This window comes from Thamnophis sirtalis, unplaced genomic scaffold, assembly GCF_051295495.1.
Source record: "Thamnophis sirtalis isolate CommonGarterSnake01/CBP01778 unplaced genomic scaffold, rThaSir2_p1.2 scaffold_4, whole genome shotgun sequence".
Taxonomy (NCBI): Eukaryota; Metazoa; Chordata; class Lepidosauria; order Squamata; family Natricidae; genus Thamnophis; species Thamnophis sirtalis.
Window position 1 is genome coordinate 21,035,908 of NW_028261384.1, and position 13,155 is coordinate 21,049,062.

General features: G+C 36.8%; 1 protein-coding gene across 18 annotated transcripts in view; it reads right to left on the reverse strand.

Moving 5' to 3' along the window:
* SVIL (supervillin) overlaps positions 1-13,155 on the reverse strand; it is a 172,524-nt gene that overhangs the window by 76,123 nt on the left and 83,246 nt on the right. For 13 of the 18 annotated variants that reach the window (XM_087712574.1, XM_087712573.1, XM_087712561.1 and 10 more), the window contains exons 1-2: positions 3,434-3,528; positions 1,272-1,341 (exon numbers count right to left, since the gene is read on the reverse strand). The exons of 3 other annotated variants lie outside the window; for them this stretch is intronic. In XM_087712574.1, the coding sequence (XP_087568700.1) occupies positions 1,272-1,341; positions 3,434-3,494 (131 nt within the window). In that variant the 5' untranslated portion in view covers positions 3,495-3,528. Of the gene's footprint in view, positions 1-1,271; positions 1,342-3,433; positions 3,529-13,155 lie in introns of those variants that run through there. 2 more of the 18 variants (XM_087712568.1, XM_087712560.1) reach the window with 1 other exon arrangement.

Genomic DNA, 13,155 nt, shown 5'->3' on the forward strand with positions numbered 1-13,155 from the left:
GGGGAGTTGGAAGGTGAAAAACAGGTCCATTTTTTGCACAAACAGGGCATGTAGTGGGTTTGGGAGGGCTATAGAGTGTTTGGGGGCTGGATGGGGGAAAACAAGCAAAAAATGGGCCTATTTCCCCTCATTTTTGCCCTCCCCAACACCCAGGAGCACTTTGCAGGCCTCCCAAACCCTCTGCGGGTCCATTTTTGCAAGAAACAGGATGTGGGGGCGGGGTTTCGGAAGGCCAAAAATGGCTGTATTCAGTGTATAAGACGCTCCCAGATTTTCACCTTCTTTTTGGAGGGAAAAAGGTCCGTCTTCTACTCCAAAAATACAGTATTTATTTATGAACATTTATATGGCTACCTAACTAACTCTCTGTGACTCTGGGTAGCTTACAAAAATAAAAACCTAATATGAACAAAACAAAAAAGCAATAAATCCCCAACTCCCTAATGATACTAATCAAATGATCATTCCTGGCTCCATCCCATTCTGTGACTTCTTGGCCAATTGGCAAAACCAAATCATTTGGGGCCTTGCGAAAGAGTGGAGGCCAATCTTATCTCTGCAGGGATGTTGTACAGGGAGGAAGTTTCCCCGGTGAAAGCCCTTCTTGTTGGTCCTGCTAGATGTACCTCATTAGGAGAGAGAATCCATAGATTCCCTACCTCCTCACTCTGGTAAGTTGGTTAGAAAATGGCCTTTCAAATAACCTTGTCCAAACCATGTAAAGCTTTGAAGGTAACCAACAGCCTGAATTGGACCTTGAGCAAATCAGAAGCCAATGCAGTTCCCATAGGAGAGATGACATATGCGCATATTTAGATCTGCACAAAACCATATATTTATTGTGGTATTAGATTTTGAAGTCAAAAACCACTTCTTTGAGAATCTAAAATGTGGTATTTACCTGAAAGAGGCACATGCTAATGTGTGTACAATACATTGACAAAAGCATAAATAGCATTAGCAAGACCCCAACAAGGTGACATTAAATCAGTACAAAGGACAGGGCATATTTCTATTTGAGAATTGCACAAAAATATCACAAAATAAAATGCTAATTTTGGAATGTATAGTATTTTGCCTTCAAAGATTTTGTGTTTGTGTGACAATTGATTACACACATTTCTTAAGGAGTGTGAGTGATCCTATACACAAACACTATAGATCAATTTCTTCCTGAATCACTGTCATGAAATAAAGGAAATTAACCTGTTCTTTTTTGGTCTCACTGCAAATTGACTCATTATACACAAGAAGTGCAAAGAATGTTTTACCTTAAAGTCCTCCTCCTGCTCTGGAGTAATCTTGGAGTTTTATACGTAAACAAATTCTCTTTGTCAAAATCTGAAATAAGAGTGGTGGAAAAAGTTATCCACCAATACACAATTTGATAGTAAGGAAAAATCTTTAAACAGTTAGCGGCATTTTGAGCCTTAAATAGCAATTAACCTGTAATGATTTAAAAGTTCATAATTCAAAGCAGACAAGATTGGGCAGAGTGTAGGGATAAAAGAAAGTAGAAACTTGTGAAATATGATCTAGAACTGTAAAAATGCTTCTAAATCTTATTTCAATTATGTTTGGTCTATACAAATCTGTCATATAGTATAAGTTATTTATAGAGTGTGTGCGCGCATGTGTATTAAATCATACTTCTTTATAGAAAGGACATCTTCTGCGCTGTACTTCCATGAACATAATCATTCATAATTCCCAAAAAATGTTGACACGTGACTGCATTTTGCATCCAAATTTGGCATTATGCCATCCATGTGATCTGTACTATAATGGGATAGCATTACTGAATTGTTTTTACAAACCAGCATAGCAAAATCACTTGTTTTTCTCTTATCAATTTCTATGATTCTCAAGTAAAAGAGAGATAAATAATATGTAATCAATAAAAGGTTATCTGTTCACCAGAAGAGAAATTAATCATTTGGATAAGAAGAAACCATATTCTGCAGATCATCATTTTATTTCCTGTGTACTGTATGCAGTTTTAGATTTTTCCCATCACCCCAAAACAAAGAAAACATGCATTACTTAAATTAAAGATTACAAATTACGGTAGATACTGTTATGATTTTGTTTGAAAATCAGGGTCTTTTTGAATTTGCACTAACAGGGGCACAATCATGAATCTTATTTATCACCATGGTTTGTCTACCAAAGTTCCATAATATTGCATGCATGAGACAAGTTTAAGTTGCTTTTAACTACACTGGTGTTAAAACATAATTTTTCTCCCTATTTGCTTACCTTCCAATGGTAGCCAGAAGGTATATAATATGTGTTTAGCTGTCATCTCTTACCTCAGAGGGAAGTCATATACAGTAACAGCAACAATTAGAGTTAGATGCCAAATCAAGGATGGTGACTAACAATACATCTTGGCAGAAAGGAAAGACATCAGGATCCCCTCAAAAATCATGTTAAAATATCTACTTGGTACTGCTACAAAGGGTAGATGTTAATAATATTGTGTCTGGTTAAATTAGAATCAGGCACGCATAAAACTTTAAATGGTATATAACTCAATACAAGTCCTGGAATGTAACTCTCTCGACCATAAAAGTCTCAACATAGAACACACAGTGTGTTCTTTTGTAACCCTGAAGGACAACACAGAGAAGGATGAAGAACAATTATGAAGAAAAAAAGGTTATTCTGGCACACTATTAGCCATGAAATATAAAGCCACACTAGAATGTTTGAACCCAAAATTTGGAGCATACTTTCTAGACCAAATTCCACAGTTTTAGTTTACTATAATCTCAAAAAGTTCCATAAATGAAGTTTTAGTGATAATGTAGCAGTGTAGCACTTTTGATAGTATATCTTTAAAAATCTCCCCCTCCCCCTCCTTTCACTTAAATGAGGTGAATGAAGTTTAATGTTCTTCTCTCCACTGCTAATCCAGAAACCATGTCTAGTACTTTTTCCATTCCGTAAGTATAATTTATTGCTCAGACAGATTCAGAATTAAAACTGTATTAATAAAACTCCCTAGAAAGCAGCCTTCATGTATTTGCAGAGTTTATTAAAGGTTTTTATATGATTTCTTGCTTCCGAGTTTGAGCTCTTGACTCTTACAATCTTTTCAAAAAAAATATTTTTGTCAGCAACCAAACCTCTGCTTATTGTAAGCATATCATGAAGACATGAACAGTATCATTAAAAAAATCTTTAAAGGTACCTTGGCATCAGCAAGGACTTAATTTAACTGCTAGCTAAGCTAATTACATGATTAATACAATCCTTTGAAAGAGCAGTAAGAATGAAGTGCTAAAATGAATACTGATAACTGAAGAAGCAAATGTGTTCTGCTGCTATTAAGGAGGGGGGAATACCTTAATACAGCAATTTGTTTACATTTAGAAAGCACATAAGTGACAATGAATTGCATTATTTTTGATGTGGATATAATTCTTACCTTGCTGTTCCAAATATCTGACATTTTGCAAACAGCTGGATATCCAAGGATTTTGGAACATGGATGCAGAATGCAAAGACACTCGGCAAAGAAGGAAGTCACGAAAACAGCTAATTCTTAGGCAACCCTAGCCCCAAGCAGGTCTATCTTAGTAATGAGTAGAGATTGTGCATAGCCCAGGACTGGAGCTGCGAGGCTATTACGTTGCTGGGAGTACAGTAAACGCATAGTAATAAGCTGGAAAACTGGAACAGCTCAAGACAGTAATCATATTTCAAGCAAAAAATTAAGCACCTGAATGGTAAAACACACTGGATGATCGTGATGGGAATGGTAATATCACAGATTTTGCAAAGTGTTAGTTAACTGGGTGTTTATAGTCCAGAATTTTTAAAATGGATATAATTTTTTTCTTAAGAAAAATGAAAAATATATTCTATAAGTTTGTATGCAACTTAACTGTGAATATGAATGCACAAACATTTGTGTGTGTCATCAGACCAATGTTGACTCCTGACTCCTGACTTGAGAGACCGCCTACTGCCAATTACCTCCACTAGACCGATACGATCGCATCGATTAGGCCTCCTCCGAATTCCATCATCCAGCCAGTGCAGACTGGCAACTACCCGGAGGAGAGCCTTCTCAGTGGCTGCTCCGACCCTCTGGAACGAACTCCCCGTGGAGATTCGGACCCTCACCACCCTCCAGTCCTTCGGCGCCGCTTTAAAGATCTGGCTGTCCCGGCTGGTCTGGGGTTAAGATTCTAACCCCACTCGAATTGTGTGACTGTTGTGTTTTCTTTTTAATATGTTGTATTGTCTTCATGTTGGAAAATTGTTTGTCCTTCCCCCCCCCTTTTTGAACTGTGAGCCACCCTGAGTCCCCCCAGGGAAAAGGGCGGCATACAAATAAAGGGAAAACTAAAAAAAAAACTAAACTAAAAACAACTGCAAAGACTAGTCCTGGCAGTTTTCATGGCAAGATTATGGAACTTCATCAATTGTCCCACAGTAATAACTTAAACAGAAAATTTTAACAACCAATTACTCCACTCTTTGGAAAGGTTTATGCTGGTATTCATGTTCATTATGCCAAAGATATGTCTCTCTAGAGAACATGCTACTAGCAAAACATTTTAAAGTTTAAATTTATGGGCATCCGAATAAAGCAACCCATGATTGAAAGTATAGGATAAGAGCTAAACAAAACGAAGGACTTCTAAGAGCCATCCATCTGCAAAATATTTTAAATTCCAGACACATGGCACTAAGAATGCAGCCACAAAAATTGGAGGACAACATTAATCTGATTTCTGACTTCATTTCAACCTTAACTTTATAAACTGCTTTTAGGCAGTTAAGTCTTACATTTCCTTAAAAAAAAGAAAAAAGAAATATGGCTTCTTCTCAAGACAAGTGAATGTTTTATGTATTTTACATTTAAGATTTGACTCAAATTTAGATACCTTATTTCATGAAATATGGCTCTCCTTGCAGCAATTGAAAAGCAGAAGACATGTGTGTCTCATTCCTATCATCTTGAATTAATTTTTCCAGAGACAGACCCTCAAAACCACAAGAAATTAAGCCCAGGGTTCCAAGTGTTCAGGCCAGACTCATCCTAGCCCTTTGAGATATATCAAGAGCACAACTCCCAGGTCAAAATGTTCCATTTTCCATTTGAAGTGAAAAAGTGATTCACGGTCCCAAATAAACTGGGGGATAAGTTCAACTACTTAAATAGTTCAAAAAGTGGCGGTAGGCTTTTCCTTTTATTTAAACTGCTCCACAGCAATCTTTAATTGGTTGATTATAGAGAGAATCTGTAGCATAAAGGCAGATCCAGGCCTGAAAATCTGGTATACATCAAAATATTACATATAGCTCTTCCTCCAAAAACCCCACTGAACTATAATTAAAACCACATATAATAATTATAATAACTAGGCTAGATACTGAATACAACTATTGTTTTCTTTCTAAACTGGTGCTGCTAGAAAATGCACCACTTTGAATTCGTTTGCCTATTCATTTCCTTTCCTATACATCACGATGTCAAACTTGCGGCATCATGTTGCCGTCACATGACTTTTTCCCCTTCACAGAGTTGGGGTGGGCATGGTCTGCATGTGACACATCCAGCCCTTGGGCCACCAGTTTGACACCCTGCTACAGATCAAGATAAAAAATAAAGAACATCCAGTGTCTTATTTATGGAACTATACACCGTATACAATATATTTCATACGTAGCCACCATTTCATAGAAAGATTCTGCAATAGTTTAGAAATGTTTCCTATCTTCAATGGAAGACAATTAAAAATATGCTCTGTAACAACATTAGGGAAGGGAAAACTCCTAGTGGAAGCAGATGATTTAAAGCTTTCTAGTTTGGGTGCTTAATTCAAACCCACCAAAGATAAAAGATGTACCTAGGGTTATTACAAAATAAGTAGCACATATAGAATTTCTGGGTTGTAGCTGGTGCAAAATTCATAGTACTACTAAAGGATCTCTTCTAGATGCTAGATGATAGATAAGTAGATAGATAGGTGGATGGATGGATGATAGAAAGGAAAGAAACAGACAGACTGGTATTCATTAATGCCATTTTGATACAAACACATATTAGACCCATTATGTACATAGAGATAAATTATTTCACATCTTCTAAAATAGTTAGCTACCACTGTATGGATAATTGTTCTTCAGGCCAGTAGCTATATTTGCTTAATGAACTCATGCTAACCATTTCTACTGTATTCTAGAAATACTTGGTTCAGTCATATTGACTAAGAGCCTCTTGCTTTACCAGTGAACCCAGTATTGAGGTACTGGTGCCCGTTTTTTTATAGTGGCCATCCAAGTGACAAATTTGGATGATATAAATACTCAGAAGTCCAAAGTTGCATAAATTGTGATATCCCCCTTTCCTTCAGAAGAATTAATTTAAATGGCTTTTCAATTTCATAGTTGTTTTTTTAGACGATAAAATAGATTGAAGTTATGAGAAAATATTTCAAACAGCTCACTGTAATGCAATTACTAGGCAAGCATATAAAAAGTTTGATTCATACAGATGTCAAACCTATTTCTCTGATGCAGACATATAAATCATGATCCAATTCCACCTGGGAATGCAAATCTTAAGGCAGCTAGCAAAATTCTTCTACTCAGATAGAATGGATTCACGCACATACCAAAGAGCAAAGCTTGTTTATACAATGACACATAAGCATGGCAAAGGCAGGGCATGCCAGTTCTAATACATCACAGAATATCACACCATATTTTTTTTCTTTTAAACTAGAGCATCTAATCTTTTCTTGGGGGATTAAGCATGCAACCATCAGCATAAATTGTAGAAATTAGGGCATAATGTCACTACAGAAAAGAAGAATGAGGAGAGAAGAGACTAACAGCAACAATGGGTTTACTAGTATCAGCCAACAGCCTTTACAAAAGTTGAAATTTAACTAATTGTTACTCCTACCAGGTGTAAATACAAAGGATAAGTTTAATAGAAATCAAGGCCATTTGAAAGCTACAAAAGGAGAAAATTAAGTAGCACTTCTGAAAACAACAGTAGTAATACTGTAATAGCCTGATGCTTAAGAAGGACTCAATAGATGGTGAAAAATGCCAAACCCAGTTGTGGAAGGACTGTGTGACCAATCAACATAATACATTAAACTCGTGTACTACCTGACTCAACAAAACAAAATGATTTGTAGGGCAGGAAGAAAGTGAACTTCCTTCTTAGTGCACTTAATACAGAGATTTTCAAAAATGTCTCAATCAAAGTGAAGCTGCACTTAGCATCTGAAAAAATTGCGAGTCATTTACTTGACATCAGTAAAGTTGAGTTACATACTTCAATTTGCAATAGCATGCAGTAGCTTGTAAGAACTAATCTACAGTGACTTCATTTTAGATTGAAGCATCCTAAAAACAGGTATCTCAGCTACTAGTGTGCTCTATCCCCAAGAGAGCCTGGTTTGATGTAGTAGTCATTGCATTCAGCTGTTTTTTGGTACCAGCATTTTCTTTCTTTCCTCTACCAGAGCTAAGGGAGCAAGTTCCAAAGGAAAAAACACACTTTTCCTTTTCCTAAATGAAGGACAGGGGAACACCTTCAGTTAGTGCCTCCTAGTCATTTTTGAGCAGCATATTACCAGATATTAAATCCCGACACACAAATTGGCACTCCTCAAAATAAACTATGAATTATTTAAAACACATAACAAAATAGGACTTGCATGAGTACAGGTAGTCTTAAACTTGCGATCACAATTTAGCCCCAAATTTATGTTGCTAAATGAAAAATTTGTAAAGTGAGTTTTGTCTCATTTTACAACTTTTCTGCTGCATATATTAAGTGAATCACTGGATTTGTTCAGTGACATCTGACTTCCACTTTGACATTGCTTATCAGAAAGCTGCAAAAGATGATCACATGATCCTGGTATCCTGCAACCGTCATAAATTTGAACCAGTTGTCACGTGAACATAAGAGATGCAACAATCACAAGTGTGGAAAAAAAGTTTTATAAGTCACATTTTAAATGCTGTTCTAACTGAATGATTACTAACTGAACAGTTGTAAATCGAGGAACACATGAAGGAAAAGATAAATGCTTCAAAATAGAATGTATGAACATATCAACAATTCTAAGATGACAATTAGACATCCAAAAGGCTAAGAAAGTAACTGAGTAAAACTTGATTTGAGAAAAAACAAGCTCAAATTTTAATGGTGCTATAGTCACCATACCTAGAAATATATGTCAGTTATATTATTCATCCTAGTAGATTTCATCCTAAATTGGGAAGTGAGGTATGATAATAGACCTTTCTCCTTCTGTTTCTTGGCCATTATTCCTAGGGAAAGTCAAAGCAATATTTTCCAGCAAACTCATTTCAGAAGTGGTATTCAGCAGGTTCTGACCAGTACTGGAGAACCAGTAGAGGAAATTTTGAGTAGTTCGGAGAACCGGCAAATACCACCTCTGACAGGCCCCGCCCCTAACTATTCTCTGCCTCCTGAGTCCCAGCTGATCAGGAGGAAATGGGGATTTTGCAGTAACCTTCTTCTGGAGTGGGGAGGGAATGGAGATTTTACAGTATCCTTCCCCTGGAGTGGGGAGGGAATGAACATTTTACAGTATCCTTCTCCTACCATGCCCATCAAGCCATGACCAAGATATGCCATACCCATCAAACTATGCCCATAGAACCTGAAGTAAAAAAAAATTGAATCCCACCACTGACTCATTTGTAGAGGACTTGTCCTGGGTTGCTGAACTGGCCAACTGACTCTAAGTTCACTATCAGTGGTAATAAATGGTCTACAGGTCAGTTATGAGTTGTTCTGACACATCAGAATGTGCACAAGCTTACATTGCTCCAATTGCCCATTTATACATAAACATGGACAAAAGCTCTATCTAGCCTCCCATAATTAATATGTCCACTTACATGCTTTCTAGAAACTCACAATAATATTTGCAAGATGCATCAACTTTTCATACTTTTCCTCTTCCCGAATTAGATTCGCATGCATTCTGACAAACATGAGATTTACTCATTTTGCATGGGCTGGCTAGCTGACAATCAGCAAATGTTGGATATTTTTCAACCCCAATCCCAAGTTGTGGTGGGTCACACCACAACTAAAGCATTCAATCAAATGTGGAAAAGGGAGGAATTCACTTAAAATGTAACACATATTTGGGTGTGTAAATGTATAATGGAGATTTTTTTTTCTTATTTCACTCCTCAAAGATGATGTTTTCCAACTGGATATTATTTATGTAAGTTTCATTCTGGTATAAAGTTTCCTGACATGAGATCATCTCTCCAGTGGGAAACATGTTTTAATACATTTTATTTTCCTTCACTCAGATCTATTGCTAGGCAATAATTCAAGACTGTCTTAGAGAATGTTGAAAGTTTGGGACACATCCATTTACAGCTAGAATTTGGTACTACTTTAAACCAGGAGTTTCCAAACTTGCTCGCTAGAGAATTTTGATTTAGACTCCTGCTGTAAACCATATTTGGCTGCATTGAACCAATTTTAGGTATTACTTCAAATAGAGTACAAGGTATTCCCTCACTCCCTGCTGCAAAAAAACCCCAAGAAAAACCAAGGAAACAAAAAAAAAACCCCCATAAACATGACATTAATAAAAACTAAACAGGACAAATGACTTACACATTCATTTCTTTCAATAACATTTCAACGTTAAATATCCCAATGGTTTTTCTCTGTCATAGGAGCATTTTAAACATGAATTTTAAAAGCTTTGTAATCCATGCTGAAGTTTTCATCTTACCAGCTATGATTTTTAAAAAAAATTATTATTTATTTTTGGCCATGAAAAAGCCAAGAAGGTGGCTTCATTCTGGCAGTTTAGAGTTTGAGCTAGATACAGAAGTTCTTATTAGCTATGAAATAATTTCCAGTATTGCATTTGTTTTTAAGAACAAAATACATGTGTGTGCAAATGTACACACATAGAGAAGCATATGAATGATATCTGACTCAGCAGAGGACTTAAGCCTATACAAAGTGTAATATTGAGAATTTAGCGTATATCATACCTTGAATCCAGTTAATTCTGGATTCAGTATCAAAAAGCAATTATGATATTAATGTATTAATACATTAATTGGGTCTGAGGAATTATTCATTTGAAAAACCCCTAAGGATATGTGTGTGTGTGTGTGTGTGTGTGTGTGTGTGTGTGTGTGTGTGTGTAAAAATTGAAACAAGAAATTGATTTTTTTTAAAAGAAGAAAACCAATGGTTTCCTTCAGTACTGGTGAAGAATCAGAGCTGATTCTTAGCATTTTTATCTTAATCTTCCATCTAAAGACTATATTCATCTCCTTAAGTAATGTAGAAATATAGCAAACCTGTGTACTGTTTGTCATCTTAAGGACTTTCATTTGCAGCAATAGGAATGTTCTGATCCCTGGAAATTTTTAGGAATAGAAGGTTTCTTTGGATAGAGAGAAGGTAAAAGGAGGGGGAATAATTTAGTGATAGAACATGTGCTTTGTGCAAAAAGCTCTATTCTGGCGTTTGCTAGAAAAATTGTGTAAAATTCTTGCTGGAAATCCTGGAGATACTCCGTTAAAACCCCTCATACAAGAGTAAGCTACCAAGGGCTGGCAGAAGGGAACATGTTAAGGACTTACAATGCCCTTAAGTATTGTTTGCATATAAGAGAAGTAACATAAAAGTCAAATTGTAATTATTTATATTATTTAAGAGCAATTTGTGCCTATAATTCTGCCTTGTACAGAGTGGAAGCTCTATATTAAGAATTATATTGCAGATCAGTGCCAGTGCATCAGTGTCACCCATTGGTCAGACTCTTGCAAACAGCATGAATAGAACAATTCATGTTTATAGTAATTTAAACCCTAGACAAATCACGTCACATTGCCTTCTCACCAATAGTTTTGTGCTATTTTTGCCTAGTCTTGGACGATTGTACTTATGCAATCCTGCATTCTTGGGTTGGTTTTTCTGAGTTGGTTTTAAACCTACTATGCTTTTTTTAATTATCAGATTTTATTAAATGATCACAGCCTAAAAGCCTGTTTTCCATACTCGTTTCCACACGTCTATTATTTTTAAGTTCCAATTGTTAAATTTATGAGCTAATTTTTTTACTCTAAATCAGTAAATGTTTATAAATTAGGAAAGAAAATAAAATAAATTCATCAATATTAGCAAAACTACTATAGTAATGGAAAACTCATATAATATAGTTCAAGGTACAGTAAAATAAAAGGCCTCTGACTGTTCTATTCCTTCCTGAATTCATGAACTATTTGGATGAATCTTTTCACTACAGTTTATAATGCACACAGTGTAAATTCCATATTCAATGAAAATGCAAATGGAAAAAAAAAATCTCAGCACCATGATTGTCTTTCGACTGGGCTACATCCTTTAGGGGCTGCACCCCCTCCCCCCCTCTCTCCCTCCCTCCCTCTCAGAAGGATGTTCGGCTAGCCATATAGTCAATTCTGTCCTCAGACATAATCCCCAGCTGCTTACCTAATAAGGCAATGTATGAGCTGACTGGCTAGCTTATAGGTCATGCAATGTTTACCTCACAAGAAACTGACATCCTACCTTTCGGCAGGCAGAGGGTGCTCAACTAGCCATTCTCAACACAGACAATTTCTGTCAAGTCACAGAAAATTTTCAGATTAACAATGTGAGCCAGTAGTCATAGAGAAAGATGCAACTGTGCAATCATATTGGGAAGCAACGCAATTGTTTAAGAGGATGAAACAGGATTGAACATACATTAATGCCCAAAAGAGAATAAATTTTCCTCAGAAGAGTTATTTTCTGTCCTCCTTTTCCCAGCAGTGCAGTGGTTTAAAAAAGTGCAAGGTATTGGCTATTTATTTAGAAATGGATCCAATGGTTGCATTCGTGTGCATATGTACAAATGAAAATATACCAAGGACAAAATTAACATGGAAGTAATCCTAAAATAGCATTGATGCTGCATCTGCTATGAAAAATATCCCAGAATCTTGTGATCAAAAGGAGGAAAGTCTTTAAAGGGTTTCTAGCTTGCTTTAGTAGGCCTTTTACAAAACAGTTTATGAGATGAATGTAATAGGGAATGCATCTATAAGGAATATTGTTAAGAATTTAGTCGTTTTCAAAAGTTGTTTAGCAGGACTAGTAATTTAACTTCATCCTCTTATAATGAAAAGGCATCTGGATAAGGGTGTTACAGATGCCTTTATCTGCATCTATGGGGACCAAGGAAAGAGAAAAATCACATTTACTGCAGAAAGATAAGTTTATTAAAATATCCACCCCTTCCACTCTAACTCAACTCTGATTTCATCTTCTCTAGATTCAACCCATGCCTTTCAGATAAGGGCCATATTCTGTCATTAGCTTGTCTAGAATATGGCTATGGCTCCCAAAGACATTTTAATTCTGCCAGCTGTCGTCATCCCAAAAACTACTAATGTCTGCTCTGCAAGATCAGCAGTGAGAACACTCAATATATTTAGGATGGGGTAATGGCAAAAGCAGTTTGCAATTTCTATATTTGTCAGCAGTACATCCTCCTGCGATTGTTAAAGAACAGGCCCAGATTTTGTTTTTCAGCACTCATTCTTACAGTCTGCTTCTTTCTTCTTTGGGGACTCAAACCTGTTCATTACGATTTTGGGGCAGTGATAGTTTGAAGTTACAATGGCACTGAAAAAAGTGACCTACAGCTGTTCCTCACACTTATGACCATCGCAGCATCCCCATAGTTATGGGATCAAAATTTGGGCACTTAGCAATCAGCATGTATTTATATCATGCTGATTATATAGCAATCAGCAAGCTGCATGTCAGGTCAAGGGATGGCCATGGATGATTAGAATTAGAATTAGAATTGATTTTATTTGTAGGCCGCCCTTTTCCCTGAGGGGACTCAGGGCGGCTCACAGAAAACCAGGGAAGGGGGAATACAACACTAAGACGACAACACATAATAAAATAGCAAACAACATGCATACAACATTCGGGCGGGGTAATGGTCCTTATCCCCAGGCCTGACGGGCGAGCCAGTTCTTCAAGGCTGTGCGGAAGGCCTGGACGGTGGAGAGGGTACGAATCTCTACGGGGAGCTCGTTCCAAAGGGTCGGGGCCGCTGCTGAGAAGGCCCTCCTCCTTGT